Source organism: Podarcis muralis, chromosome 14, assembly GCF_964188315.1.
Source record: "Podarcis muralis chromosome 14, rPodMur119.hap1.1, whole genome shotgun sequence".
In the NCBI taxonomy this organism is placed as follows: Eukaryota; Metazoa; Chordata; class Lepidosauria; order Squamata; family Lacertidae; genus Podarcis; species Podarcis muralis.
In genome coordinates, this window is record NC_135668.1 from 18,481,106 (window position 1) to 18,505,962 (window position 24,857).

Here is a 24,857-nt window from a genome sequence, read left to right on the forward strand (position 1 = left end):
CCGTTGTTTTATTGATTATAGTTTAGAAATTATTTATTGTAACTGTTAAGGGTGAATTTATGTTTAACTTTTATATGCTGATATTATTTTATACTATTCTAATGATTGTTGAATGTTACTTTTTGATGTAGGTTGCTTAATTTAAAGTTAGGTTTTATTATCACATTTTTGTATTGCTTCAGATTGTTATAAGATGTACATTTTTTGTTTCTTCAGCTTGTAAACCTTCTTGAGTATTGTAAGATAGAAAGACAGTATACAAATTAAAAATGATGGTGATGATGATTTACCTTCCTGCCACAGTGGTACTTATTTATCTACTTGCACTGGTGTGCTTTCGAACTGCTAGGTTGGCAGGAGCTGGGACTGAACAATGAGAGCTCATTCCATCATGGGGATTCAAACCACCAACCTTCCAATCAGCAAGCCCAAGGGGCTCAGTGGTTTAGACCACAGCGCCACCCGTGTCCCTAACTTTGCCATGCTCAAGCATCTGTTATACCCCATGAGCCTGTGATCCTGCATTGGGATCAACTTGTGAAGCAGAACTGGAGGAAGATATGGGCAACCACCCACCCACCTCTGCAGTGTTTTAAGGGCAGCCCAGCAGGTTGTAGGATACCACCCTATGTCAATTAAAATTTGTTTTTCAAAGGGAAAAACAAAAGCAGCATAAATCTGAGGTCTCCCATCAGGATTTCGTTTCCCCTGATGGTCAGAAACAGCCTTTGCCTTCCAAGTATTGAAGTCACATGATTGGCTGATGATATAATCTAGGACTGCTTTGGAAGCAGTGGGGCAGGGTTCACCATTTGTATCCATTTTACCAAGTGGAGTGACACTGATTTAAACCCTGCCCCTTTGCTTGCTCCCTTTTGTCTGGCGCTTTCTCTCTGCCATGGCAGCACTGGGCGCTATGATTACATCTCTGCTCCATTTCCTTTATAATTTATGTGGAGATCCTTCCATGGCAGGGAAATACAAAGTGCATGAAGCATGGAGCAGCATGACAGGGTGTGAGATTTAGGGCAGGCATTAGAAACTGAAGGCGGAAAGTGGTCATGACTCAGGAAATTTCAAGGTCGTCCAACACAAAATGTGCCCGAGTCACAGAACAATTTTACATCCTGGAGATATTACTATATTTCATTGCTTCTGAAAATGCCAGCGATTGCCTGTCGTCGCTTTTTATGTATCTCGGTGTTTTATCTTGGGAGCAAAATGGATCAATAGTATTCATTTTGTAATGTTTATTACCAGAGGCTTAATCACTAGCTTGCTCGATATCGCACAGATATTTGGCTGAACTATAACTCCCCTCACGCCTGGCCATTGGCTGTGCTTGCTGGCGCTGGTGGGAGTTGTAGTTCAGCCATGTCTATACAGCCAAAAGTTCCCTCCACCTGCTTTCAACAGAAGCACAATCCATCTCTCTATAGTGCGAAAGACTTTGACCAGGGAGCCTATTAAGCCTGTTCTGTCTATGATCCAAGTACTGCTAACTGCTGATGGGGAACTTCAAGGCCTCTGCAGTCACTCTTCTGGTTCTTGATGTCTAAACCACACATTTTTACCAAACCACCCTTCAAACAGAGGGTTGTCCTCTGTAAAGTTGGACCCGTGGCCTCGCTAACCACCACAGGCGGCAGTAAAAAAAGAGAAGAGAGAATGAATGGTATTCAACATGAGTCCTACCAAGAAAAGACCCACTGAATTCAAGAGTTTATGAACTAATTATTATGGCCAATGTTGACTATTCCCCAGTGAATGCAGCATAATGAGACTGAGGAGAAAGGCGGGATAGAAATTTGATTAATAAAAGAATGAGTGTCACAGCACTGTCAGGCAAGGAATGTCCAGATCAAGAAATTAACTCGTTATTGTCAAAAGTAGACTTGCATATTAGGGGAACACATGCCCATCAGTCCTGCATCTCTTAGCTACTCTTAGGTGTGGGACTCAGGTGGTGCTGTGTTCCAGAAAAATACACATCGTTGCTTTCTCTTTGATGCCTGGGTTGCTTCTACCGTATTTTTTGCTCTATAAAACCCACTTTTTCCATCCTAAAAAGTAAGGGGAAATGTGTGAGCATCTTATGGGCCGAATGCAGGCTGCGCAGCTATCCCAGAAGCCAGAACGGCAAGAGGGATTGCTGCTTTCGCTGCACAGCAATCCCTCTTGCTCCTCTGACTTCTGAAATTCAGAATATTTTTTTTCTTGTTTTCCTCCTCCAAAAACTAGGTGCGTCTTGTGGTCTGGTGCGTCTTATAGAGCGAAAAATACAGTATGTGATAAGAAGAGATGTGGGTGGCGTTGTGGTCTAAACCACTGTCCCTCTTGGGCTTGCCGATCAGAAAGTTGGCAGTTTGAATCCCCATGGTGGAGTGAGCTCCTGTTGCTCTGTCCCAGCTCCTGTCAACCTAGCAGTTTGAAAGCACACCAGTGCAAGCAGATAAATACAGTAGGTACCTCTGTGGCGGTAAACAGCGTTTCCGTGCACTCTGGTTTCCGTCACGGCATCCCGTTGTGCCAGAAGCGGTGTGGTCATGCTGGCCACGACCCGGAAAGCTGTCTGTGGGCAAACGGCAGCTCCCTTGGCCTGAAAAGCAAAATGAGCGCCGCAACCCCATAGTTGCCTTTGACTGGATGTAACCTCCAGGGGTCCTTTATCTTTTTTACCTAGACCCACTGAATTCAGCAGTTTATGAACTAATTATTATGACCAATGTTGGATATCCCCCAGTGAATGCAGCAAAATGAGACTGGGAGGAAAGGTGAGGTAGAAATTTCATTTAAAAAATAATAGGAATGCCCAGAGCGAGGAATTAAATCATTATTGTCAAAAGTAGACTTACACATTAGGGGAAAGCATGACCATCAGTCCTGTGTCTCTCAGCTGCCCCTAGGTGTGCACTCAATGAGGCAATTGCTGCAACAGAGAGGCCCCAGCCCAAACTTTAGCTTATGTATCTCCTTTATTTGAGGTGTGCGCAAGCAGGCAAAGACTATGCCTGTGTGCAGGGCCATCTTACCCATAGGTGCTAGGGGTGTGGGGCACCTGGGCGCTGGGCTCTCAGGGGCGCCTGGCTGAGAGTCCGGATCCTGAGAGTTGAGTCTGCGGAAGAGCCTGCCCATCAGTCGGAGCGCCGTGACGGGCTCTTCTGCTGCGGGCGGCTCTGTGCCATGAGTTCAGGGGTGACTGAGCCAGCAAGATGCTGAGGCGGCCAGCCAGCTCCAACCTCCTGCATGCCTGGGACTGGGCAACCTGGGGGGAGCCCCCACCGAGTGGATCTTTGCATCCCGGTGCTGCATATGCTTAAGACAGCCCTGCCTGTGTGTAACCTGTTTCTGTTCCTCTCACTGCAATCCTCTTCTGGTTCTGGAAGACAGTGGAATAGGAGGAGAAGGTGTAGAAGCCCTTGACTCTCCACCAGCCAGACCTCTCTCTCTCTGCTCCTGCACCTGTGTGTCACTCTCCAAGCCAGCAGCTTCTCCTGCCTCCACCTCTTGTCTCCTGGCTGTTACAGGTTCTCCCAGATCACTGCTCCCTTCTTCCAACCCTGCTTCTTCCATCGCCCACTCATCATACTGGCAGGGACTCTGCTGGACCACTTGTGTCAGCCACCCCCTTTCCTGTATCTCTGCCAAATGCCTCCAAATTTCTACCTTCTGCATTTAAGCTGCATCCTGTTCCTGGTTTCCAGCGATTCAGGTTCAATGCCAAATAATCCAATTAAGACGCTTTCAGAAAAGTCCCTGGTGGGCTGAATATATTTGTGACATCCAGCCTACGTTCAAAGGGGCCTGAGAAAGACAGTCTGACTGGAGTCGCACATGGAAGGTTGTGCGCACACATCTGATGCTCGTCTGAGATCTTTAGTCTCATAGGGGCAGCCAGCAAAATTAGTTCAGAATCTGAAGTAGGCTGGGAGCTTGGAATCTGGTCCGGTAGACTTGGGCAGCTCCAAGGGACCCTGCTAATGTAGCTGCTGGATATGTTGTCTCTGCAGGGAACTATATCATGTCTAAGTAGTCCTGGAAAATGGTACCCACTTAAGCTGTTATGGCTGTGATGAATCGCAGGATGCTTCAAGGGAACAGTTTAAGGAAATTATTATTTATTGCAGAAAGGTATTCCTTTTAAGTAAAAGCTTCTGAATTCAACGTTTGCTGTTCTTGTTCCATTTTATCCATTTCTGATGCTGTTCACATACTCTTAAATCCACACACAGGAACTTGGGCTTGGTGACAAAGTCCTCAACCAGTGTTTCTCAAACGTGGGCCTCCAGCTGTTGTTGGACTACAACTCCCATCATCCCTTGCTAGTTGGACCAGTGGTCAGGGATGATGGGAATTGTATTCCAAAAAACAGCTGGAGACCCTGGGAAACCCTGTTCTAGACTAAAGAATGGGGTGCTGTCACAGGACTGTACCTCCCATCACCCCTGACCATTGGCCATTCTGACTGGGGCTGATGGAGTCCAATAACATCTGGAGGGCCACAGGTCCCTCACCCCTGTTCTAGACATTTCTGTTGGTTATAACAAAATAATTGGTTCCCCATTAATTAATTTAAAGATTATTTTTTAGATGAAAGCTGCATTTAAATATGATTGTGTGTCAAAATACTCAAATTTAAATATGTATTTAATTTTCAGACTAATGCGGACAGGGAATGGGATGGAATTATGAGTGATAACATGTTAAATTGGCATGGGTCAAAAATAGTCAGATTCACCCATCCCTAAGTAGGTGCTCAAGACTATTAACTGATGCTTGAGACTAGACCAGTCAATCAGCCAATCTAATTGCTCCATTTTATTGTCGTTAAATCATTAGATGAGAGGTTTATCTAGCACCGGCATGAAAAGGGGCGATCCGGCAGCTTGACTCCAGTTTATGAGCAAAACAGAATTTCATGGGCTTCTGTGATGTTCCACACAGTTATCTTAACCCATTCCATCTGGGAACTTGAGATAAGCCTTGCAGCTGAGAGATTGGAGGAGGGTATTTTGGAGTTGATATATCTGTGACGTTTGGCTGCTTATTTGTGCTTGAATTTAATCTGTGGCCTGATTGGCAATTATGCCAGCCAGGCAATTTTGTAGGATTGTGACTCAGGGGAGGTGACAGAGAGAGAAAGAAAAATTAATGAGGAAATTGTCTTACTTAATTTATTATCATTATAGTGCACTTTTTCTAACAATAAGGACAAAACATGTCCAGCACAGGAATGTGCATGTGAGAAAGTGTTCATGAAACTTGTTTGTTATAGGTTTGGGCACCATATATTTTTGCACAATGGCTTCCTGGAATCAAGGAGTAAGTTCTCATTTGTTTGGATGCATTTGAACGCCATTTTGAATCAAGATGGTGGAATGAACTTTCCAAAGCTGCACTGGTTTCAAAACAACACTTTTAAAAGCATTTGATGCTTCTTAATCATGAGAGAGAATATCACTTAAAAACTTAGTATGGCTACAAAAGAGCAACAAAACAGGTTGGGTAAGAGAAGAATACTTCAGCCATTGCATTTTGGTTGCCTGAATGCATACAGGGTTTAACTATGGTCATTTAAAAGGGACATTTTTTCAGCTAACAATGACACAGTAGATTAGCTGGGAGTGTGAAGAAAAGCCAGCTGCCCTCAGTTACAAATCTAGTGGAGAGAACTTAATGTTCCATCTTGAGATAGGAGACGTATAAAGTGTGCAGAGGCCATGGGTGCCTAATATAGGCAGCTGAAGCCTCACATCCTTGCAAAATCTCAACCAGAGGACTCAACAAGAAACGAAGGTGGCCCTCCAGGCATGTTTATCTGGCCCTCAGGACTCTCCCCAGGACGCCTTACTGGCCCTGCCCTGAACTCTCAGGTGCTTTTGCCTGGCTGAAATGTGTCTCTGAGCTGTGATAATGCCTTCGCTGGATGGAAAGACGGTTGTGTGTGTGTTTGTGGAATGTGGCATACTGTGGAACAGTGGTGTAGCATGGGTTGCCGGTGCCCAGGGCAGGGCAAGTGTTTTGCCCCCTGGTGGACTGGGCAGCTGGGGCATGGGTGGGTACTCCAGGGGGTGTATACAGAGCCCACCTCCAACAGGCTCCTCACCTGCCCAGACACGAGGTTCCCCCAGGGCACAGCTTTAGGGAGCTCCAGTGTTACACACTTGAAATGCAAACGCTGCAAAATTACCCTTTTAAAATGGTGGCCACAATCATTCTTGACTCAGGGTTTTATTTATTTCTAGCGTCCAGAGCAGGCTGCATCGTTTGATGATGATTTTTGTGCGCCTAATGCAGTAGGCTTTTCCGTGGGACAGCGATGCCTTGATGAATGTGTGCTACGAGACGTGTCGTCTTTTTCCTTTGCTGCAACAGACCAAGAGCACCGCAGCTGCTCCCTTGGACGTGAAGGAGGAGATCAAGCATCGCTGCTGCTGTGCTACAGGCTTTGGTGCACTGTACCTTTAAGATTATGTCTGTGTTTCCAGCTTTCTGGTCTTTCCCAGACTCAGGATTGCCAGATGCCACCAAGAGGGGAAATAAGGGAGTCCACTTCAAGATCCGTCAGCTTCTGCTTCTGCTTTGAGATACCTGGTGGTACCCAACGCATTCCCCCCATGTTCTCGAGATCTGATTGTTGCTGCTGCCTTTCAAAACCCTGAGTTTTGAAGCACCCAGAAACTCCTAAGATGTCGTCTGGAGGTGCTTCTTCAGCAAAGTCCTGCAAGAGGTCGAAAACGGTGAAGCGCCATGCCAGCATCTACACCTACCAGGAGCCACCCCACAGGTGAGAGATTGCCTTTGGATAGGCTAGGATAGACTAGAAAGGCTATGGGGAACCAGGTACAAAGAGAGACTGCTCCTCTTCAGGGTTGCTTCCACAAAGCTGCTGCTGAGGTTAGATTCTATTCAGTCCTTATTAAGCACTCTTGTTTATAGGGTGAATTTGTCCTGCATTCATCCTGATTTGCTTACAGGGTGTTTATACATCTTCATGTTATTCATTCATCCCACCCTTTTCAGTGCTTTTCCTTGTCACTTTCCAAACTGCAAAAAGTCAGATTCATAATTTTTTTTAAGGGACTTTGCTGCACCTGGGTGACAGCACACTTCAACCCACTTCAGTTGCACAAAGCTAAATTTCTGGTATGCGCCGCAAAATAGTGACAGTCTGGAGGAGCCCTAAGAGAGGGAATTTAATTAGGTGCTGATTCTCTTATCCTTGCCTGACAGGCTTCACTAGCCAAAAAATGCCCCCTTTTATTCAGCTGTTCCAAGTACAAGAGCATAGTTCCTTTGGGGATTTTCTCATTCTCTCTCTCTCTCTCTCTCTCTCTCTCTCTCTCTCTCTCTCTCTCTCTCTCACCCCACATCTACTTCCTTGTTCTTATTAATAGAAAATCATAGATGTCCCTCCTTCTGTCACTCAGACACCCAAGGAGTCTAACACACGGTTTAAAAATGAACACACTCAGAACACTATTCTGGGTATAGCACCCGCACAGTCCAAATTAACAATCTAACCCAAGCACTGCTTTTGCAACTGGCCTTTTGTAATGCCCTGAAATGATGCGTGCAGGAACCTGCATTTTAAAATTTTCAGATGCTGTTTCTCTGCACTTCCAGTGTTGAATTCCAATGCAGCGCATTTCTATTTCTGAAAGATCCCAGCTTTGATTGATTGATTTTGGCAGGGTGGCAAGCGGTTAAATCTCTTTGGTTGTTTATTTGTTCGGAGACTCGTTTTATGAATGTAGGAAAGTGTGGTCTTCTGCATCTCCTTTGCACACACATCTTCACAATCACCATTACAAAGAGGAATACTGTCTATGCCTCTAGATGCTGTCTGAATTCAGTAAATGTATATTATTATTATTATTATTATTATTATTATTATTATTATTACTACTACTACTACTACGACTACTAGTAGTATTGTTATGTGCGTACCCCACCTTTTCTCCAATGAGTTCAAGGCAACTTACATAGGTCTTCTTCTTCCCATTCCACCATCACAACAAGCCTGTGAGGTAGGTTAGGATGAGAGATAATGACTCTGGCTCAAACATCATGGCTGAGTGGGGATTTGAACCCTGGTTTCCCAGGTCCCAACCCAACCCTCTGACCAGTATACCACACTGCTGCCCCCTTATGTGCAACAGGAAATTGTTAGCCATGAGTCTTGGTTAAAAAAAAAATTCAGGCACATGCTACCTACTTCCCTCAGAGTGTAGTCCTGTGTGTATCAATTCTAATGTAAGGGGAACCCAAATAAAGCTCAGTGAGGCTTACTCCCAAGTAAGCATATATAGGTTTGTTTTCCTCCTCCCTTTTCCCTTGTGTGTTGTGGATTTTTTTAGATGGTAAGCCTGTGGATAGGGACTCTCTTGATTGTATGTTTGCCCCCCTGGAATTTTTTTGGATAAAGAGTGGGGTACAAATGCTCTTAAATAGATAAATATATAGGATGGCAGCCTCAGTGGCAGAGGAATAATATTGCTATTTTAAAACTAAGGTTGCTGTCATCATCATATGCATATTTACTTCAGAGCAAATCCAATTGGGGGACCTATATCTGGCTAAATATGCAGAGGATCTGGTTGCAGAACACTTTATTCGCAGTCCTGGGGAATTGATGGCCTTGAGCCATTTATTCTTTTATTATTTACACATACACACATTTCTAGAAAGGAGCACTGTGTTATCAGTGCGGCTCAGACGGAAGACGATGCGGAGCTGCAATTAAATGTGCAGCGAGCGCTTGTAATGGAAAACGCAGACATGCCACTTCAGTCCTACGGAGCCATGTGTTTACAACAGGGCAGTCCAAAATGCAGGTAGTTCTCGAGGCCTTTTTTCCAGCCCTCGGCAACATTTGAACTCCCCCCCCCCCGAAAAACCCCTTGTGCTGCCTTCCCAAAGCCAGGTAAGAGAGTTGCTGGGCTTGAGGAAGGAAGCATGAGGGCTCTGGCAGCTTCCTAGTGTTATGTACTGAAGTTCTCACCCTGGGCCAGCAGGGGGATACTGTAGATAGTTATGCAAATAAGGGATCGAAAGTGACGTTCAGTGATTGGATAGTTTTAGAAAATTGTTACAGTTACGTTGTACTGGAGCTCTATATAAGCAGGCTGGCTGAACCCTTCAGTTCAGTTCTGTTCTGGCCTGTGAATAAACAAGAGCTGTTTGAAGAATCGCTGTGTCGTCTGATATGTTCACCCACAACTTAACACCTAGAGTCCCCCATCCTTCTTCCCAGAGCCTAGAGAGCCCTTTCCCAGCTTTGGGAAGAAGGTAGAAGGGCTCTAGGACCCTGGGAGAGCTTTGTGCCTCCTTCCCAAAGCCTGCCACATCACTTATCTGGCTTTAGGAAGGCAGCATGAGGGCAGGGGGCACTCAGATTTTGGCCTCCCTCCCAACATGACAAGTACAGCCCGTGGGTTCCATGTCTTTTTTCCCCATTTTTTTTTTATTGATTTTCCAAAATTTTTGAACAAACATACATCTTAACTTTACTTGATCCAATCTTGGTAACATTGTTAAGTGACTTCCTCAAATCTCCCTGGCTGAATTTCAGTGTATATCATTGTAACAGTTTTCCAAAACCAATTTTCTCATAAAATTAACTTAATCACTTAACATTGTTCTTTCTTTTCATTTTGACTTTAAACATATTATTCTCTAACGTCACATATTTAAATCCTAGACCTATCTGGTATTTGCAAGTTTTCCCAATTAAGTTATCTTAGCATATTTAACTAAATAGTCTTTGAATTTCATCCATTCCTTCTGGTACTCCTCCTCCTTCTGGTCGCGGACTCTTCCAGTCAGGTCTGCTAGCTCCGAAAAGTCCATCATCTTCATCTACCATTCCACCACTGTTGGGACTTCTGGTGATTTCCAATTCTTAGCTAACAAAATTCTAGCTGCAGTTGTGGCATACAAAAACAAGCTAACATCTTTTTTGGGCAATTCCAAACCTATTATTCCAAGAAGAAAGGCCTCTGGTTTCTTAATAAATGTATATTTCAACATTTTTTTCTAATTCATTATAAATCTTCTCCCAGCAGTCTTTCACCTTGGGGCAGGTCCACCAAATATGATAAAAGGTACCCTCCTTTTCTTTACATTTCCAACATAGATCATCTCTATTATGATATATCTTTGCTAGTTTTACAGGGGTTAAGTACCATCTATACATCATTTTCATAATATTTTCCTTTAACACCATACATGCAGTGAACTTGACCATGGGTTCCATGTCAAAATACTCTTGCGGCCCACTTGGTATAAAAAGTTAACCGCCCTGGTCTACAAATAAAGTGCCTTGGTCAAGCCTTGAAGTCAGAAAGACAGGTAGCCCGGCTTATCTGGGACAATTTCGGGTCTCTCGGTTTCTTACTTTAACTATCTTAAATTCAGTTCTCCACATTTCTGCAGCAATTTGGGATTTTCTTAAGGAAAATAAATCTCCCCAGGAAATTTTTGTATCGTTTTGTTGCAGGTTTCTCCCAGTAGGCACATTTTTAATACAGTTTTGACTAATGTGCACATTTTTGCAAGCAATATAATTCTGCTACAATTTTGTAAGTTTTTTTCACTCATATGTCCATCGTTGTGCACACATTCTCCTAATGTATGGCATTTTTGTCAACACTGGTTGGAAAACTGCATCAAAAAATAAATAAATCCAGGTAACTGTGAATAAAAGATGGCCGGTTCATTTAATTCTCTTATTGTTTTGAATGAGTAAATGTGATAGATTTGTCTTTAAATGTGAACTGAGCTGAATTTCCTCCCTGGGCTAGATTTCCCTACTTGGGAGTAAGCTAAGTAAACTGAGCGATGTCTGATTAGAGATGTGTTGAATTGTGGTGTTGGGGGCTGCATTTGTCAGTCTGCTGTTTAAAGCGCAAAAGCATTCAGAAAAGCTGGACTAAATTAAGTACCAGAGTCACAAGGATTGAAATATCCAACCATCTGTTTGTATGATGGGGGTTTCTAGATTATCTGCACTGATGCAACCTGTATGTTTTACTGATGCAACCTTTTGCTTTTGGCTGAAAAATCACTGTGATGATAACTCACCTTGCGCTGTGTGTGTGTGCACATGCACCATGGGATATCGGCCATACCTAGCAACTCAGATGAAGATAATGGGGATGAGAAGGTTGACAGCAGTGACCCAGAACAGATCTTCCAGAATATACAGTTTCAGAAGGAGATCATGGCCAACATCCGTTGCAGACCCTGGCCCATGAGGCAGAAACTCAGGGCGTTAAGGTAATGGAAATTCTCCAACGACATCAGTCATTTCTGAAACATACACCCTTGTGGGTTTTGTGATCTCAAATCATTTACACTTTCCAAGAAACAAATCAATGGCTGCATCTGCCTAGTGATAAGCAGTGGTCGGCGGTTCGAATCCCCGTGACGGGGTGAGCTCCCGTTGCTCGGTCCCTGCTCCTGCCAACCTAGCAGTTCGAAAGCACGTCAAAGTGCAAGTAGATAAATAGGTACCACTCCGGCGGGAAAGTAAACGGCGTTTCCGTGCGCTGCTCTGGTTCACCAGAAGCTGCTTAGTCATGCTGGCCACATGACCCGGAAGCTGTACGCCGGCTCCCTCAGCCAATAAAGCGAGATGAGCGCCGCAACCCCAGAGTCGGTCACGACTGGACCTAATGGTCATGGGTCCCTTTACCTTTACTTATATTCTGTAAGTCAACAGTAGGACCGTTAATCTGCAGGATTTCAGAGGGTGATCTTCTTAGGTCTACCTGGAAATAATACATACATACATACATACATACATACTTACACCCCGTCCATCTAGCCAGGCCTCCCCAGCCACTCTGGGCAGATTCCAGCAGGATATTAAAAACACAATAAAACATCAAACATTAAAAACTCCCCTAAACAAGGCTGCCTTCAGATGTCTTCTAAAAGTCAGATAGTTGTTTATTTCCTTGACATCTGGTGGGAGGGCGTTCCACAGGGCGGGCGCCACTGCCGAGAAGGCTATGTCAGGTCTCCTTCAGGCACCGTAGTGGTTAAACACCTTCTTCCTTAATTTTTGTTTTCTTAAATTTCTTTGTTTAAGAGAAAACATTACAGACCCTCCAAGTGTCCCAATTTTCCAGGGACAGCCCCAGATTTACAGAAGTCAACCCGGTTTCTGATTTGATCCCAGAATGCCTCGCTTTTCCTTAGGACGTCCCTATTTTCATCGGAGAAATGCTAGAGGTTATAGAGTTATGCGACCCCCGAGCCAAGTAAACCTTTAGAAGACATCTGAAGGCAGCTTCATAGGGAAGGTTTTTTTTTTCTAATGTTGAATGTTTTATTAAGTTTTTATATGTATTGGAAGCCACCTAGCGTGGCTGGGGCAACCCAGTCAGATGGGTGGGGTCTAAATAATAAAATTATTATTATTATTATTATTGAATAGGGCATCCCTATTTTCGTTGGAGGGTATGGCTTTAGCATTGTTGCAATGCTCCAATTTCCTTTAAGTGTGGAGAGGGAGGGGAAGGTCCACAAGGCAGCTTGCATTTTGCAGCAGTATTTCGCGCTCCTTGGCAAGTTCGTTAGGTGTTATTTATGAGAGGGGGACGTCAGGCGCTGGGGATGTAATGAGATTTTGGTCAGGCGGAATGAATCTCTCGTCTTCCTCGGCAGACAAGCCAAAGAGATTGTACTGAAGTACGAAGGTCGGCTGACTCGAACGAGAGGCTACCAGGCAGCCGGAGCTGAGGTTGGTCTGCTTTTCATTACAAGCTCCTGAACTTGCTTTCCATGAAAGTGATTGAGGATTTCCATTGGCAGAGGGAAATGTTTCCAAGTCATCATTATTAGCTAAATGGAAAAAAAAGAGGGCAGCAAGGTAGAGGTTGCCGGCGTATCTGTCTGGCAGAAATTCTGAAGGGGAAGCTTTCACAGCCTTGCAATATATATACAGTGGTACCTCAGGTTACATACGCTTCAGGTTACATACGCTTCAGGTTACAGACTCCACTAACCCAGAAATAGTGCTTCAGGTTAAGAACTTTGCTTCAGGATGAGAACAGAAATCGCGTGGCGGCAGTAGGAGGCCCCATTAGCTAAAGTGGTGCTTCAGGTTAAGAACAGTTTCAGGTTAAATACGGACCTCCGGAACGAATTAAGTACTTAACCCGAGGTACCACTGTATAGGACTAAATATATATAAATATAAAGGACTAGTGGGGTGTGTCTGGGATTTTTAGAAGTGTAATTTCTGAGTTTGGACCCATCGTGCCAGAAATTGCCCCAAGTCATGCCCACGTCACATGCTGGTCTGCCATCTTGATTCAAAATGGCAGACAGCAACATGGGCAAAAACTGGCTCCCCTACCTCAGGAGCCCTCCTGCCAAGTTTAGTGTCAATATTTCAAGAGGCAGCCAAACTTTTCGAGAACCGTTTTCCCAAATATTGTTACAGATTTGGGAGGGATCCCTCAAACCCTATAAATTAATACAGTGGTACCTCGGGTTACATACGCTTCAGGTTACATAAGCTTCAGATCATCCATGAATCTGCCCAACCCTATTTGAAAGCCACCACTGCCTCCTGTGGCAGCGAGTTCCACAGATTTAACTGTGCTCTGGGTGAATTGCTCTCTCTTTATCTTCTAGCATTCAGCTCTGTCTTATGTCCAATACAGTGGTACCTTGGGTTACAGACACTTCAGGTTACAGACTCCGCTAACCCACAAATAGTACCTCAGGTTAAGAACTTTGCTTCAGGATGAGAACAGAAATTGTGCTCCGGCAGCGTGGCGACAGCAGGAGGCCCCCTTAGCTAAAGTGGTACTTCAGGTTAAGAACAGTTTCAGGTTAAGTATGGACCTCCAGAATGAATTAAGTACTTAACCTGAGGTACCACTGTAAATGGTAGTGTTTACCCCTTAGCCATTTCTTCTCCTGAAGATATCCTTCAAGGCAGTGGAGGTTTAGATGGGCTACCTTCCCAGGTTGAAAAGTCCCATCTACCCCACACTTCCCTCTCCAGAATGTGCAGAAACCACCTTCTTGACTGTTGCACCCACTAATGGTCATGTTCGCTTAATCCACCAGAGCTTGTTCTCACATGCAGAGGAAGTCGCTGACTCACCGAGGGTTTGAGACCCATCAGCTACCGTCACCTGGTTTAGCCGACCAATCAAAGCTGTTCCTGGAGTGTGGCTGCTGTCACATGCTGACAGCTTCTAGGAACCATTGATGGGAGCTGAGTGCAGGGTGGGGCCCAAAGGTGGACAAACCACCCTAGAAGGAGCAAGTGTCCCTCACCGGAGGTACTTACTGAAGTGTAGGTGGGTTCCCACGAGGCAAGACACAGCGATAACAGCAAGAAGCTTTATTGAACCACATAACTGGGAAACAGGGGCAAAGCAACTGCTTATATACATTCTTGAAAGCTTGGGCCACTCCCACTCCCAACGTGATTGGCTGTCTAAACTTCCAAGCTGCGAATCATGACTTATGAGTTCAAGGGCCAATGGCAGAGCCCCAAATCCTGAAATGTTCTGTGATTGGACATCATGTATCGAATCAGAACAGAGGAGCTCAGAATCCTTAGTCCAGACTCAAGCTCAGGCAAACACAGACCACTGAATACATAACACTAACCCTCCCCTAACACCCCATACACCCCATGGAAGTTGTAGGCTAGCCACATCTGGAGGCCGGCAGATGCCACTTTGCTGCTTTACAATATATTGCCTGTAAAGCTTTATCTGTGCCATTGGTGTGGTTTTCTGATTGATCGAGAAGGTCTGTGCCATCTGTTAATTTTTTGTTTAATTAAAATAGTTCCACTTACAGCAATAAAGCCTTGGAAGACCCATGGAATTAATTAGCTTTGACCACGGCATTGATTATTCATGAGTTAAGAAAAATCTGGCTCGAAAGAAATGGACTGTGCATGAGCAACTAGCGACCAGAGAAGGCGGCCTCTTGAGATTGACTAATGGGCTGAACCATCATAGGCACGGCAATGTTATTGCTTTCTCAATACCATGGAACGAAAGGGTCAAATGAGAAATTTTGCCCAAAGCGCAGTTCAGCATGAAATGGAGAGTTACTCCATGAGCAAAATGTCTGAGGAATTTTAAAAGAAATACAGTGGTGTCAGAGACTGCCTCCAGGTCCCAGCTCACAGAAGACCAACGCTAGCCAGCAGAACTGTACAAAAGTCTTTATTGAAGTTTAGTTTCCATTTTCAAGCCCTAGCGTGCGTCTCTACGTCTAGACCCTAGACCAGCGAAGCCTCGTCTGAGTCTCCGCCCCCTGTACACCAGTTTAAGACTCTAGCCTTACTCCACCTTCTTCGTTTCTCCTTCCGCCTCTGGGTCCTACTACCCCCCAGGGTGCCTTCCTTCCTGGACGCCTCGGATGCGGACCCCTCGGACTCCTCCCCCTCTCTTCGGCGGGCTTTGGGACCCGGCTCCCTCTCCGGGCTGCTCATTGCGCCACCCTCTTGTACATTTGAACTTGGCGCGCGCGCGCTGCCCCTGACCTTCCTTTTGACCGTTTCCTCACTCTCTGATGCAGGCGTGGCTAACCCTGACTCATGTCCTTCCGCTGACGGAAAGCTGCCTGCTGCCGATGCCTGGGGCTCCTCCCCCCTACTGCTCTCCGGTGGGGAAGCTGGTCCCGATTTCCAGCTGCTGCTCTCTGAGTCCCCTCTGGCCCTTCCTTCCTGAGGTGTTCCCTCTGGCAACCCCCTAGCTCTGACCACGGGAGCCCCTTTCTGTGAATCCTCTGATTCGCTGGAGAGACTTAGAGACCTCGGACGGCTATCATCGCTGACCTCTCCCTCAGATTCCTCTCCCTCGGTCTCTAATTCCTCCCTTTCCTGTCCCTCTGCTCCTGAACCCCTGACAAGTGGTACCTCAGGTTAAGAACTTAATTTGTTCTGGAGGTCTGTTCTTAACCTGAAACTGTTCTTAACCTGAAGTACCACTTTAGCTAATGGGGCCTCCTGTTGCTGCCACGGCGCCGGAGCACGATTTCTGTTCTCATCCTGAAGCAAAGTTCTTAACCCGAGGTACTATTTCTGGGTTAGCGGAGTCTGTAACCTGAAGCGTATGTAACCTGAGGTACCACTGTGCATGTTATCAAATGTCAGAGAACTTTCTCCTCTTGGCCAGGTTTAAGGGGGACACTGGGGATCCTCCGTGTCATTATAGTCATATGTTTGTTTGTATTTTATTTTGCCAAAAAGTGTGCTCAAAGTGGCTTGCAACATATGATATGAACACAAAAGAAGTAGTAGTAGTAGTAGTTAATACCCCGCCCTTCTGTCTGGGTTTCCCCAGCCACTCTGGGCAGCTCCTAGAATAATAATAATAATAATAATAATAATAATAATAATAATAATATGATAAAACATCAAACATTAAAAACTAAGAGAAGATTTGGTTGTGGCTGGGGAAACCCAGCCAGATGGGTGGGGTATAAATACAACAACAACAACAACAACAACAACAACAACAACAACAACAACAACAACAACAAATTTAATAATTATTATTTTTATTAAACCACTCTGGGAATTGTAGTACAATGAGAGGAATTGGGAGGGGGTCTCCTAACAATTCTCCAACCCTTTAACAAACTACACTTCCCAGGATTCCTTGGGGAAAGCCATGACTGTTTAAGGTGGTATGATACTGCTTTGAATGTACAGTGCAGATGCGACCTAAATGTTGAGAACGATCCCTTGTGTGGGCATAGTGTATTCCTTTCATGTGAACTAAAGCTGTTTCTAATATGTCTGTGTTTTTCCTAGCTGTGGCGAAAATTTATTCGGCTTGCATATAACTTTGTGGTCATCTTTATTCCCTGGGAAATGAGAATCAAGAAAATAGAAAGTAAGTATGGAGGGAGGCTAATTAACTAAGATGTTGCCTGTCATGGGAAAGTGCTGGGAATAAGGCTTTCTCTTTGGCTTATTGAAAATATAATATTATATTACAGATAGATAGATGATAGATGATGATGATGATAGATAGATAGATGCTTCCAACATTTGTCAAATTGAGCCAATTTAAAAAAATTAAATCAACATTCCCTTATTCTTGAGCTGAGGTTCTAAAGCACACTTTCCTCAGAGTAACACTGCAATCTTGCCTGTTTCTACTTGGAAGAAGGGATGGAAGAATCTGCCAACTTCAGTCTGTCATTTTCCCTCCCAATGTAAAGTTTAGTTCGTCTCATTTCTGAATCAGTTTGTGATTATCAGTGCTATTTTGTTGGGAAAAGAGGTGCTGGAACTCACCACGAATGCCTTCCATGTTCTTTTAGCATGGCAATTGCACCCATCTGAGAGGTTCTGGGTTCCGGTGAGTTCCGGCAGGGGGAAAAACCATGATGATGATGATGATTTTAATGCGGTGTGAAAATTCACCAGCATTATTCTGTGAATTTCTCCTAATGCCTGGGAGAGGGCAATCTCTGTGGTAGCCTCTTAAGTTGCCAAACTCCCTCCCCACAGGAGGGACCTTTGTTATGCAGCTACCATCAAATGCTGAGGACCCAGGCTTTTGCCACTTCAGATGTATGTTTTTAGGGCAAGTTGTTAGAAACTCTTTTTAATATTGTGTTTTAATTGTTGTAACCCATCCTGGGACCATGGGGGTGAAGGGAATAGAATAGAATAATCATGCTAATACTCCCCTCCCCTTTTGTGGTTGAAGGTCACTTTGGCTCTGGAGTCGCCTCTTACTTTATTTTTTTGAGATGGCTATTTGGAATCAATATTGTTCTCACCATCATGACAGGAACATTTGTTGTTTTACCAGAGGTAAGCAATGCTTGTTTGATGGTATTTCTTGGTGGGATGTGTGGAGAGTTCTTATTTATTTATTTTTTCAGAAGTTTATTATTGCCAGTATTTTTTTTAAAAAATAAGCAGTGGTATGTGCATTTTATTTATTTATTTATAAATTAAAGCATGTATATACAGTCATACTTCGGGATGAATACGCTTCGGGTTAGGCAAATTCGGGCTGCGCTCCGCGGCGACCCAGAAGTAACTGAGCACGTTACCTCCGGGTTTCGCCATGTGCGCATGCGCAGACCGTCAAAATGACGTCATGTGCATGCGCAGAAGCACTGAAATGTGACCCGCGCACGCGCAGACACACGAAACGGATCCCGTTCGCATCCCGAGGTACCACTGTACTGCATTTTGGCCCTCAAAAGGGCCATTCCAGCTGGTTTGCATACAATTTAAAAATTGAAAGCAATAAATATCTAGGTGGTATTGCGGTCCTGAGCTGTTTTCACATACCCTCCAACATTTCTCCGATGAAAATAAGGACATCCTATTCCATAAGAATAAGAATTTTATTATTTATGCCCAGCCCATCAGACTGGGTTGCCCCAACCACTCTGGGCAGCTTCTAACATATATAAAAACATAATAAAACATTAAACATAAAAAACCTTCCCTTTACACAACTGCCTTCCAAAGTCTTCTAAAAGTTATATAGTTACTTATCTCCTTGGCTTCGGGGGGTTGCATAACTGCACACCCTCCAACATTTATCTGATGAAAATAGGGCCGTCCTAAGGAAAAGCAGGACATTCTGGGGTCAAATGTCAAGGTTTCAGGGAATTACAATCCCTGAACACCGTCTCTATTAAGTAATGGTGTTGCTCCAAGCCAAGTCCCACCCCCTCAGTCCCTCCTATTCTACACCACCCCTGCGCTGGCTAATCTGAGCTTTCTGCCTCTGAGCTTTCTGTTCTACTACTCTCAATGCACGCCTGGTTCTGGGCGAGGGGAGTCGGGAATGCTTTCGAGAGACACCGAGTCTGTCAGCTGTCCCTCCCCTGGTGCATCTTCTTCCTGCTGCTCTCTCAATATTTCCCAGCTTTCCCCCTCTGCAGCCTCTGAACTATGCCCTTCTGCAAACCACTCTTCTAAATCTATACTGTTCTCCTCTTCTCGTAAGGTGCAGGGAGGGGGGGGGCGCCCACCATTCCTCCTCAGTCCAGCCCCTGAGATCAAATCAAAAACTGGGACGGCTTCTGTAAATCCGGGACTTTCTCTGGAAAATAGGGACACTTGGAGGGTCTGTTTAAACCTTTGCTTTGTTATTACAGATCCTGGCTGGAGAGCCCTTTGGAAGCACTCCCAGCAAGAGCATCCCTGCTGGACAAGAAGAATCTGCACAAGATCTCGATACGATCTGGTCTTTGGGGGCAAGGCGAAAAATTATATTATCGTATCAGCTATTGATTGGGCCTTTTTACTTTAGATGGACTGGGTGACTACCCTGCTAGATGCTGATTTATTTCCTTGGTGTTTCCACAGGGCTACCTCCAGTACTCGGTTTTATTCTACGGCTACTACGGACAGGCGAGGAAGATTGGGACAGCAGGCTACCGGCTGCCCCTTGCTTACTTCCTCGTCGGAATGGCCGTCTTTGCTTACAGCTTCATCATCCTCTTAAAGAAGTAATGCAGCTCTTTTGCTTAAGGCAGGAGTCGCCAATCTTTGGGGCTCAGGGCAGACATTTTTGAAATTCGAGAAAGCGCTGCGGTCACAAAATGGTTGCTACGGGGCATGTGGGAGAGGACGGGCAAGTAGGGACTGGGCATCAGGTTCAGCGAATGCCTGAATCCCAAATCCAAAGACGGGCCAATTCAGGGTGGGATCCAGGCTTTGTCCAAGTCAGGTCACGGTTGCCCCGAGCTGGGCCACCCGAAGTGAGCCAGAGTTGTAAGGGGGCAGGGAGTTGGGCAGGGAAACAGAGGCAGACAGCCTCTGCAAAAAAAACAAGCATGGGTTTGTTTGCAAGCAGGTTTTTCAGCCTTTGAGCAACTCACATTTATGCAACATCTCCACTGCTCTTATCCAGGATGGCTAAAAATTCAAGAATGAGCCTAGCAAGCGCTTCTGATGAAAATTACACATTTTGTTGGCGTGTCTTCTGTGCCTGGGATTATCTCATTGGCAACCCTGAGGCTGCAGAGAGCAAATCAGCTGCCATAGTTAACAGCATCAGGGTAAGCAACTGGTCTCTGTAGCCGGAAGAGATGCCTGTCTGTGATTGTTGTGCATGAGGCAAATGTGTTACGGAGCGAATGCAAAGAGAAAAGAAAAATGCAAGACATTAATGCTCCAAAGGTGCAATTCTTGTTAGTGTTTGAAAGTAACACTGTTCGGTGGTAATTGTTTGTAGATGCAGCTCTGCAAACAGCAGACAGAACCTCGAAGGGATCTGTGGGAAAAAAACAAAGATTCTATTTTTTGCCAAGGAAATAGATGACTTTAGAAGAATTAAGAGCTCTTCTTTTAATGGATTGCTAGCTACAGGGCATTGAGACCTGCCAAAAAATCATAAAGACTTGCATTTCTAAAGAGAGAATAATAATCATCTAGTAGAATCTAAGTAGACATGGAAATAGCAGCACATGGTCACTCCTAAAACCTATTATTCTAAGAATTCAAATGGTCTGCCTCTCTTTTCTGAGTGGGGGTGGTAAAAACAACAAAAAGGAGTTGTGGACCCTAAAAACCTTGACTTGCACCCTAACAGTTCTCTAACACCTTAGAGCAGGCACAGGCAAACTCGGCCCTCCAGATGTTTTGGGACTACAATTCCCATCATCCCTGACCACTGGTCCTGTCAGCTAGGGATGATGGGAGTTGTAGTCCCAAAACATCTGGAGGGCCGAGTTTGCCTATCCCTGCCTTAGAGAGGGACAGGAGAGTCCAAAAGAGGGCTGACCCAACAATGCAATCCTATGCATGCCTACTCAGAAGCAAGTCCCACGAAGCTCACCACATGCCATAGGAGCCAACTCCTAGGGGCCAAGGTCCCTTTGCCCCCCAATAAAATATTTGAGGGGGCTGCCCCCCAGAGTTGATGGTCATTGCCATTCAAATGATAAGCGTGCACTGCATCATGTGATCGATTATGTGGGGCGGGGTTTATGTGCCCCGCCCCCAATATTTTATTCAGGTTGGCATCCCTGCTACATGCTATTATTTTTGTGTTTCACAGGAAGCCATACTAGAAGAACAGGAAAAGAAGAAAAGCACAAACATGTATGTATATGTATCATTTCCCAGCCTGTGTTCCACGGTTGCAAAAGTGGAATTGTCTTCCTCCTCTCCTTTTGAAACAATATGAAAATGACTTGCTGAAGCAATATCCATACTTTGTCCTACCCTCGTGTAAAGGGCCGTGACCATAAGCTTAAGGATCATCGCCAACATCCTTGTTCTCCTCTCACTCGCCGGAAGCATTTACATCATTTACTTCGTAGTGGATCGATCCCAGAAATTAGAGCGTACGAAAAAGGAGCTAACACTCTGGGAAAAGAATGAGGTAATAAAAGCACACCCTCTTCGTCTCCGTCTGCAGTATGGGGGTGATTAGATTGACAGTTGTTACTGGGCTATCCACACTTAAATACAGGTTTTTAAAACACATTTTCTCTCAAAATACACATTTTAAAACCTTATTTTGAATATGGGTTTTGAGCCAAGAACTGGGAGCCACAGTTTATGTAGAAGTGTGGAATCCAAGAGAGAGCAGCAGTTTGAGCTGAACATTAATCTGAGATGTGTGGATCAAGTTATTCTGCACCCCGTTTAGCAAATGATTGAATCCCACAGGGACCCTTGGCGAAATTGAGGTACAAACTGCGAGACAAGGACAACTGTGACTTTAAAGAAGGATGGGAACTTTTTACAAATTATTTTTAAAAAACAACAAAATGAATTGGACTCCTTGGCAGGTTTTGAATAAACATACACAGATTAAAGCCATGGTTTTCCCAGTAGTGATGTATGGAAGTGAGAGCTGGACCATAAAGAAGGCTGATCGCCGAAGAATTGATGCTTTTGAATTATGGTGCTGGAGAAGACTCTTGAGAGTCCCATGGACTGCAAGAAGATCAAACGCATCCATTCTTAAGGAAATCAGCCCTGAGTGCTCACTGGAAGGACAGATCGTGAAGCTGAGGCTCCAGTACTTTGGCCACCTCATGAGAAGAGAAGACTCCCTGCAGAAGACACTGATGCTGGGAAAGATGGAGGGCACAAGGAGAAGGGGGCGACAGAGGACGAGATGGTTGGATAGTGTTTTCGAGGTTACCAGCATGAGTTTGACCAAACTGCGGGAGGCAGTGGAAGACAGAGGTGCCTGGCGTGCTCTGGTCCATGGGGTCACGAAGAGTCGGACACGACTAAACGACTAAACAACAACAACACACAGATTTATTGATTGTTAACATAATAACAGATAATTTAAAGATTTTTACAATTTTACAATATGCAGAGAACAACATGTGTTGAAAAATCAGAGAGAGGAGCTGAGGGAAGTCTTGGGGGGGAGGGAGCGAAGGTTCTTCTTGGGAAGGGGGGAAGGGCTGGAAAATTGGGGGGGGAGGAAGAGGATATGTTTTGATAATTTGTTATGTTGAAATCCTTAATAAAAACTAATAATTCCACAGGGACCCCTGCTAAAAATCACACGTGTCCCTCTTCTTTCCAGGTAAGTGTTGTTGTCTCCCTCATCACAATGCTCGCTCCTTCTGCCTTCGAATTGGTTGCTGCACTGGAGATGTATCACCCTCGAACAACCCTACGCTTTCAGCTAGCCAGGTATGGGAAGGAAGGCTGGACGAATTGTATACAGTCATACCTCATGTTACATTTGCTTCATGTTACGTTCTTTCAGGTTACGTCCCACGGCAACCCGGAAGTGCTGGAAAGGGTTACTTCCAGGTTTCACCACTCGCGCATGGGCAAAGCGCAAAATCACGCTTCATGCATGCGCACGAGTGCCAAATTGCGCCGCGCACCTACGCAGATACCCCACTTCAGGTTGCGCTCTTTTCATGTTGTGAACGGGCCTCCAGAGTGGATCCCGTTCGCAACCAGAGGTACCACTGTACAGTGGTACCTCAGGTTACGAACGCTTCAGGTTATAGACGCTTCAGGTTACAGACTCTGCTAACCCAGAAATAGTACCTCGGGTTAAGAACTTTGCTTCAGGATGGGAACAGAAATCGCGCGGCGGCAGCGGGAGGCCCCATTAGCTAAAGTGGTACCTCAGCATAGCTGTCAACTTACAGATTTGAAAATAAGGGACCAGCAGCCTTGAAAATAAGGGACCAGCAGCCAAAATAAGGGACCTGCAGCCTCACCTGTTCCAGGCACTCCAGTCTTCCTGTCCTGCTGCAGTCTGGTCAAACTCATGCTGGGTAGCTTCGAGAACACCGTCCAACCAACTTTGTAACCAGAGGTTCAACTGAATAGAATCTGAATCACATGCACCACAAGGCCTATGCAGCCTCAACTTAAGATGGCTCCCCGGCCTGGCTTTGCACTGCAAAGTTTGCAGCAGCACGTGCAACAAAATGGCGTCCAGCATTCAAAAAACCCCTCGGCTTGCATTAACTAGCCACACACAAGGCATGCAAGCTCCACCCCCCAGTCGTTCTTAGACTTCTTATTGGATGAGCAACACAGCCAAGCAACACAGTTGGAGCCTCCCTCCTCCCTGGCCGGCAGGGAGGGAGGGAGAGGAGCTGCTTCCTTTGAAATTTAAGGGACATCATTTAAGGGACATTTAAGGGACATCCATCAATAAGGGACAGCAGCAGGACATGGCGCTGGAATAAGGGACTGTCCCTTCAAATAAGGGACACTTGACAGCTATGTACCTCAGGTTAAGAACAGTTTCAGGTTAAGAACAGACCTGCAGAACGAAAAGTTCTTAACCCGAGGTACCACAATATGATATTTTTGACTGTATGATAGGGCTGGGTGATACCAGGTTTTCAACATGGCGGTGTATCACCAGCTAAACATCGTGATATAGTGACACATCACAATGTTAAAAAGGAAGGAGCATCAAGCCCCTTGGCCCCAAAAGATGCCAGGGTGAAACCGCTGCTGCTCCCTCTGTCGCCAGTGCCCGGCACATGGAGGGAGGAGCAAAGAGCACTGGTGCCGGCCCTGTGAGGCGCCGGGCTGAAATTGCCACCGCTCCCTCCACCACCTGCGCCTGGTACAGGGAGGAAGGAGAAGAAAGGCAAGGCACTGAGCGGCAGGCAAGTCCGACCCATGATATACCACTGGGTAAAGACACCATCACGATCTGGTCCTCAGACTGGTCCTGGTTGATGTACCAATACATTGCCCAGGCTTACTGTATGGTACAATGGGGAGGCAGTGGTTGGGTGGCAGAACATCTATTTTGCACGCAGAAGGTACCAGGTTTAATCCCTGGTATCTCCAGGTAAGGCTGGAAATATCTCATATCTGATATCCTGGGAAGCCACTGCCACTCAGTGTACAGTGGTACCTCGGGTTACATACGCTTCAGGTTACAGACGCTTCAGGTTACAGACTCCGCTAACCCAGAAATAGTACCTCGGGTTAAGAACTTTGCTTCAGGATGAGAACAGAAATCGTGCTCCGGCGGCGCGGCAGCAGCAGGAGGCCCCCATTAGCTAAAGTGGTGCTTCAGGTTAAGAACAGTTTCAGGCTAAGAACAGACATCCAGAACGAATTAAGTACTTAACCTGAGGTACCACTATATGGGCAAGAAGACGCTGGAACGGATCCAAGTGTCTAACTCAATATAATTCAGTTTCCTATATAGCATTGTGAACTGATGGTAGCTTTCTGCACTTGATGTTTCTGTTTTTGTTTTGACAGAGTTCTTGTCTTATATCTGGGAAATCTATACAGTTTGATCATTGCACTTCTGGACAAAGTGGACAGCATGAGCATCGCTGTAAGTTGCAAATCTCGATCATCTTTGGGGTGTAAGCTCTATGCTTTTCATTTATGTTTTTGGCCTTTAATG

General features: G+C 45.2%; 1 protein-coding gene across 1 annotated transcript in view; it reads left to right on the forward strand.

The window, feature by feature from the left end:
• The first annotated feature begins 3,860 nt into the window (after nt 1-3,860).
• The window catches only part of TMC3 (transmembrane channel like 3), a 33,800-nt gene continuing 12,803 nt past the window's right edge, over nt 3,861-24,857 (forward strand). The window contains exons 1-13 of the mRNA XM_077918863.1: nt 3,861-4,131; nt 6,246-6,787; nt 11,137-11,280; nt 12,676-12,751; nt 16,808-16,889; nt 17,715-17,821; nt 19,129-19,227; nt 19,340-19,482; nt 19,887-20,034; nt 21,036-21,079; nt 21,215-21,362; nt 22,533-22,642; nt 24,707-24,785. Of these exons, the coding sequence (XP_077774989.1) occupies nt 6,690-6,787; nt 11,137-11,280; nt 12,676-12,751; nt 16,808-16,889; nt 17,715-17,821; nt 19,129-19,227; nt 19,340-19,482; nt 19,887-20,034; nt 21,036-21,079; nt 21,215-21,362; nt 22,533-22,642; nt 24,707-24,785 (1,278 nt within the window). The 5' untranslated portion in view covers nt 3,861-4,131; nt 6,246-6,689. The remainder of the gene's footprint in view (nt 4,132-6,245; nt 6,788-11,136; nt 11,281-12,675; nt 12,752-16,807; nt 16,890-17,714; nt 17,822-19,128; nt 19,228-19,339; nt 19,483-19,886; nt 20,035-21,035; nt 21,080-21,214; nt 21,363-22,532; nt 22,643-24,706; nt 24,786-24,857) is intronic.